At 39.3% G+C, this 6,557-nt stretch overlaps 1 protein-coding gene across 11 annotated transcripts; it reads left to right on the top strand.

Moving 5' to 3' along the window:
• Window positions 1-151: 151 nt before the first annotated feature.
• Window positions 152-5,975, top strand: LOC141487849 (transcription initiation factor TFIID subunit 7-like). Of its 11 annotated transcripts, none has more exons than XM_074187419.1 (6): window positions 152-270; window positions 1,649-1,693; window positions 2,267-2,320; window positions 2,582-2,642; window positions 3,225-3,308; window positions 4,012-5,975. In XM_074187419.1, the coding sequence occupies exon 6, from the start codon at window positions 4,056-4,058 to the stop codon at window positions 5,148-5,150; it is 1,095 nt and encodes a 364-aa protein (XP_074043520.1). In that variant the 5' UTR covers window positions 152-270; window positions 1,649-1,693; window positions 2,267-2,320; window positions 2,582-2,642; window positions 3,225-3,308; window positions 4,012-4,055; the 3' UTR covers window positions 5,151-5,975. The 11 variants fall into 11 exon arrangements, with proteins under 11 accessions (XP_074043520.1, XP_074043516.1, XP_074043517.1 ...); XM_074187415.1 differs by having other exon boundaries at window positions 1,649-1,739; XM_074187416.1 differs by lacking the exon at window positions 2,582-2,642.
• Window positions 5,976-6,557: the final 582 nt, after the last annotated feature.

The following is a 6,557-nucleotide window of genomic DNA, read 5'->3' as shown; positions in this document are numbered from 1 at the left end:
CGGAGTCCCCGGAGATCGCGAGATCGGGCAGCGTCTCGCGTTCGTAGCGCCCCGAGGAGCGCCGATCGTCGGTGGATGCCTTACGCCTGGGCGTCGCGTCACGCGCTGGCTCCCGACTCGGCGAGGCGGGGCGCGCAGCTTGCGGCGGAAGGGGCGGGGCGTGCAAGGGGCCGATATTAGGCCCCACCTCCCCCGCTTCCTGTTACTCCGCCCTCAGATGCGGGGCTGAGGAGCCGCGCTCCGCTTGTTCTCCTCTCAGGCTCGTGTAAGGTGAGTCTGTTCTAGGGGCTAAAAAGGACGTGGAAAGAGGGTCCTAGGGAAGGGGGGCCGCGGAAGGAGACTCCTGAGGGGCTCGGTGGTGGAGCTGGGCCGGAGCCTCGATTTTTCCGTCGGAGAGGCCGCGCCGTGCCCCATGACCCCAGAAAGCTCGCGCAGCTTGGGCTTTTGGAGCTGCGCCCCCCCACCCAGCGCGGCCGGCCCGGCGCCCCCTTGTAACCATCGCCTCCACGAACTGGCTTCCTCCGGGGCAGGAGGCCGTTCTTTTTTTTAACCCCTTTTCCTCCCGAGAACAATCCGTGGCCGGTGGCGCTCGGTGCCCCCCCCCGCCCCCTTCCCCGCTTTGGCCCCTACGGTAATCCCGCGAGAGGTGGACCGGGATTTGATGGCGTCCCGTTTTCTGAGGAAACGGCTTTGGAAAGCTAATGGCGGCGCTGGGCCTTTTGAATCCGGGTCTTTTTTTAAAAAAAGATTTTAGTTCTTTTGATTATTCTGGCTACTACTTTAATCGCTGTCACAGTTGTCTCCAAAGTGAGACGTTGGGATAAGGGAATGTAGTATCAAAGCTGGGCCTTGAAGGAGGGGGAGGGAAGCTTGATGAGAGACTAGACTCAAATCCTAGGGCGATACTTGTATATGACGGCTATTGTGAATGGGGGGGGGTACAAAAGGTGGCAAGAGATTCCCTTATCTTAAGCAGCTTACAACTTCTAAGGCATCTCATCTAGTGTCATTTCAGACTTTGAAGAGGTTTAGAATCTTGAGCGAAAACGGTTTTTTTATAAAGTTTTTTTTTTGTAAGGCCACACAGCTAGGCAATTAAGTGTCTGAGGCGGGATTTGAACTCAGGTCCTCCTGACTCCAGGGCCAGTGCTCTATTCACTGTGCCACTTAGCCGCCCCGAGAAAACTTTTTTTGAAAGCCATTTTGGTCAAACTGTAAAGCATATGAAAGGGAATAGTATAAAATTAGCCTGGAAGATAGGTGGCAGCCAGATTGGAGTATTTTTTAATTGTCATGTTGAGCAGTTTATATTTATTTTATCCTACGTGTAATGGGAAGTCAATGAAGATTTGGGATAGCTCTGGGTAGTGGTTCTGGTCTTTAAAGTCAAGAAAACCTATTATTTCTCAGCTTGGCATCTACCCATTACAGCTTTTCAGATCATTGGAACTGACCTGTTTACTGTTATCTACCATCAGTGATTGGGACACACTGTAAAGATGGGACTCTGTGCCTTTGCACAAAATGTCCCAGATAATTGGAAAGAGTGGGTGGTTAAGGGTGGGAGGTAATGGTTTGCTAGTCCTTCACTATTCAAAAAAATTAATTTAAATACTTAAGAAACATTTGTTTTCCTTTTTTTCCCCAGATCATTTGACCTCCAAGATCCAGAACTCAAGACTTTTAAGATAAGGTGATAATTCATCTTGTCCTTGAGACTCAACAACACGACTTAGAAGGTTTCTATGTATTTCTTCAATTGTAATTATGTTTTAGTTTGTCTTTTATTATTCAGCAAGTAGCTACTAATCACCTCTTAAATGTCAGGCACTTCAGGGTCTTGAACTTGAAAGATAAAAATGTAATCATGCCATATTTTTTAGTCTACACACATAGTTTCTAATTAGCTTTGCTGTAGACTCATTGGCTTGCTTATCCATACTCTTGGAAAGTCACATTTTTCCAGTTTTCCATTGTTTAAATTATACAGACCAGAGTATCTTTTGTAAAAAATTATTTATGTGTTATATTTCAGAGTCCTCAACTTGAGTCAGAAGTATCATGAACAATTTTGAGATCTCTGTTAGATGATTGCTGTCCAGAAATACTAAACAGTTTATGGTCAGATAGCTTTTCCCACACTCCTGCCCTAAATGTTTATCATGTTGTTTTTTTTTACAGGATTAGTATACTAATGGTAGATGACATTTGTATAACATTTTAAGTTTACAAAGTGCCTAACATAAGTTATTTCACTATTTTATAGGTGAGGACATTGAGGTTTAGCCAGGTTGTGTTTCCTAGGGTCACCACACAGTTGGTAAGTTCTAGAAGTTAGACTTTGAATCTAGGTCTGTCCTGATTCCAAGTCATCCTGCTTAATATACTGATAATTGATTTTCCTTGAATTGTCAGTGAGGGAGGTGATGCATTTTTATGGTCATGATTTGTTGAAATGTCCTTATTATATGCTGCTGTTCCTTTACATAGTAAATGTAATTTCTGTTAGAAAATATATTTTTTAATTTGTGCTTTAGATGTGTATATTTTCCATTAGATTATATATTTCTATTTTGCATAGGTCTATGTACCAGTGTCATTGAAGATTTGTTCTATTGCTTCATCACCAAAGCTGTGCCAATGTAAGCTCTGGCAAGGTGCATCAAACTGGAAAGTCATCTTGCTCAGTCCTGCATGGTTCAGGAACCAACCTTGCTTAGTTTTGAAAAGTTGGTCCTGAGTTTTTGAGTACAACAATTCTTTTTTTTTTGCTGGGGGGGGGGTGCAAGGCAATGGGATTAAGAGACTTGCCCAAGGTCACACAGCTAGGTAATTATTCAGTATCTGAGACCGAATTTTGACCTCAGGTCCTCCTGACTCCAGGGCTGGTTCTCTATTCTCTGTGCCACCTAGTTGCCCGACTATAAATGTTCTTAAAGATCATACCATAAATTATAAAGAGTATGCAGTCTGCCTTAGTACAGAGCATCGATGAGATTATAGATATCTGAAGAATACTTTGTTTTTATATATGTCTTATTTGTATAGTTTAGTTCACTAGCATTTAATTCCATTTTGCAAGTATTTTCCCATACCATTGCTTTCCTTTTTGTTTATTGCATTTTATCATGCAAAAGTGAAATGTATGTATTAAAATATATTGCCTAATAGTATATTTATTATCTACTGAAATGTCTCTTTTACATAATTCAAAACTTCAACAGGTCTGTGATCTACTTTGTGAGTTCACAATTTACCCCATTCTGTGCAAGACCATATCTTCCCATAAATTATGGGCTATCAGAAAGGTGAGATTGGGCTGAGACTTTATGTTAAATGGTAAAGATTTGTGACAGATATTTGTTTTTGTTGATTTTTTTTTCTGTGCAGCTTCCTTTGTCTCTTAAGAACATGCTGGAAGAGTGGTTTGGGATTTAAATCCAGAACCTAGTGTATAGCAGTAGTTTAGTGGGAATTCTTAAAGGGGTACAGAATCCTGTGTCTATCAGCAGTTTTGCTGTATTAGGGAAACTTGTATTCATTTAATCCCACACAGAAGGAATACTGATTTAAAAAAAATAATACATGCAAAAATGCATGCATTATATATGCAATATATATTTTTTTTGAATACAGTTTATTAGTTTGAAATAAATATTTTGAAACAATCCTTTATTGGACATTGTGGAAAGACCCTTGGTAAATTAAATTTCCAGTGAAATAAAATATTCATTATGAAAAGCCTTAACTTTTACCGAAGATGATCATGAGTAATTAGTTTATACCTAGTTTCATTTCAGTTTTATTTCTTCTGCCTATTAAAAAGTACATGCATAAAACTGGAGAAAATACTTTTAAGTTCTACTAGGAAGTGTTGAATTTGGATTATTCTGGTAAAACCTTAGTAGTGAAAGTATTTTTAAGGGTTAGATTTGCTAATCTGTTGAAGCAATAAGTGCTTTTTAAAATCATATAATCTGTACTTTACATGATTTTTCCCTTTATTTTTAGGTTTTGAATGCTAAAAGCATTTATTGTGAAGCAAGGTGAAAGGAATGACTGTTTCGAAACAAAAGATGAGCAAGAACAAAGAAGATGCTCCCCATGAGTTGGAAAGTCAGTTTATATTACGTCTACCTCCAGAATATGCTTCCACTGTGAGAAGGGCAATACAGTCTGGAAGTGTGAACCTGAAAGATAAGTTGACCATTGAATTACATGCAGATGGACGTCATGGAATTGTCCGAGTGGATCATGCCCCGTTAGCTGCAAAGGTGGTTGACCTGCCCTGTGTTACTGAATCCATGAAAACCATAGATAAAAAAACGTTTTACAAGACAGCGGATATCTGCCAGATGCTTGTGTGCAGTGTAGATGGGGATCTTTACCCACCTCCAGAAGAACCAGCTGCTGCTGCTACTACTTCTACTGATCCAAAAACGAGTAAGAAAAAAGATAAGGATAGGGAGAGGAAATTCATCTGGAACCATGGTATCACTCTACCACTCAAGAATGTCCGAAAGAGAAGATTTCGCAAGACAGCCAAGAAGAAGTATATTGAATCACCTGATGTCGAAAAAGAAGTAAAAAGACTTCTCAGTACAGATGCAGAAGCTGTCAGTGCCAGATGGGAGGTAATTGCAGAAGATGAAACAAAAGAAGCAGACAACCAGGTTTCCCTAGCAGGCTTAGATATTGCTTCTCCAGGAATGAGTGGTCATAAGCAGGGCCATGGCTCCTCAGAACATGATGAGCTTCGGGAGATATTTAATGATATTAGCAGCAGTAGTGAAGAGGAAGATGAGAGAGATCCTCATGATGATGAAGATATAAACATCATTGACACTGAAGAAGACCTAGAGAGGCAATTGCAAGACAAGCTTGATGAATCTGATGAGCAGCGCCAAGAAAACGAGGAAACAAATCAGATAGTTATGGGAATTCAGAAGCAGATTGATATGATGAAAAGTAAACTACAAGAGACCCAAGGGAGAGCAAAACGACAGGAAGATCTCATCATCAAAGTAGAAAACCTGGCACTCAAGACTCGTCTTCAGGCTGTGCTGGTTGAGCTCAAACAGCAAGAAGAAAGAGAGAAGGAACAGCTCAGTTCCTTAGAAGAACAACTTGAAACACTCCTGGAGAAATGAGAGGCCCTGGCATGCAATCCCTGTTGTCCTCACATTGGTAAATGGCTCACATTCCATCCTTTGGGTTGAGGACAATATAGATTGTTAATATTGTAATTTGACTGCATTTACATTTCACCATTTTTTGTTGCCTAGTTTAAATTTATCCTATTTCTCTGTAACACTATTTTGCTAGAAACATATACATTAATAAGTAGAAGGTGATAGATGAGAAGACTGGTTGCAGGAGAGTTTGGGGATTACTAGTTGAGCCTTTATAATTTTTACATTTATTCCAGGCCCTTCCTTCTTACTTATTGTTACTTTATGATAAGAACTAACTCATTAAGGAGATTTGAAGCTGTAAAATTTATTTTGCATACATTTTAATTTCTCAACTATTCTTGGTAGCTCCTTCCATGTAGAGGAGCAAGTCATATATATATATGTATAAATGGTAGATAATCTGCCACAGCATAGAAGTCTCATCTATTCACATCTGTAACAGAAGTAGTCTCCTATTTGAGCATTTGTCTCCCAGTTTTCTTTTCATTTGTTACTTCATTAATGATGATACTCAGTGGATTAACAGTTATTTTTTAACCTCACAATCTTTTATGATCTAAGAGAGTAATAGACCTTGTTTTGGCAACTTTTAAGGCTACATTTTGCTTCACCCCCTTCATGGTTGATAAAATTGCTGTTCTCTTTTCTAGTGTTTTTTTTTTTTAATATTATATATATATATAAAGAATTTTGTTTAACTTTTGGAGCCCTATAAATTCAAGATGAGTCTTGCTTTGCTCCAATTTTTCCAACTGTATTAAAGAATGATTTGACTCCCTCTTCTGGTTTGCCATGTCTTGAATTTTTATAATACTAATATTTTCCTGGAATCCATTGTATCCCTTTGATCGCTTTGTATAATCCTGTAGGTTACATCCAAATCTATAATTGTTTTAATGTCTGGAAGAACAGGACAACTCATCACCTTAAAAATTCTCATAGTACAATTATACTAAGATTATATGCTTCTGAGAAGCAATATAATATAGTGTAGAAGTCAGCAAATTGTGGCCCACAGCCTGCTTCTGTACAGCTCTTGAGCTAAGGATGTTTTTTTTAATAAAATATATTTTAAAATATAAAAATCATTTTTGGCACATAGAAACAGATAGCAGGCCAGATCAATCTCTCTAATTTACTAGCCTATAGAGGGAGCCAACCTTCAAATCAGACTCTAGGTTCAAGTTCCCATGTTAAATCACATCTGATATAAATGAAATGAAATCCTATACTAGATGGTATGTAATGCTTTTAGGTTTAGGGTATTTCATTTGAGCCTGTCAGTTCTCCTACAAGCATCCCAATTTTACAAATGAGAAAACATGTAGAAAACTTCAGAGACTAGCACCTCTGGTGGGGGAG

Source organism: Macrotis lagotis, chromosome 5 (assembly GCF_037893015.1).
Source record: "Macrotis lagotis isolate mMagLag1 chromosome 5, bilby.v1.9.chrom.fasta, whole genome shotgun sequence".
Lineage (NCBI taxonomy): Eukaryota > Metazoa > Chordata > Mammalia > Peramelemorphia > Peramelidae > Macrotis > Macrotis lagotis.
Note: the sequence above shows the minus strand (reverse complement) of the source record. Positions and strands in the feature narration are given on the sequence as shown.

Bases quoted from the DNA above. Each gene is read 5' to 3' on its own strand.
- LOC141487849 (XM_074187425.1), top strand. From the start codon at position 4,056: ATGACTGTTTCGAAACAAAAGATGAGCAAGAACAAAGAAGATGCTCCC.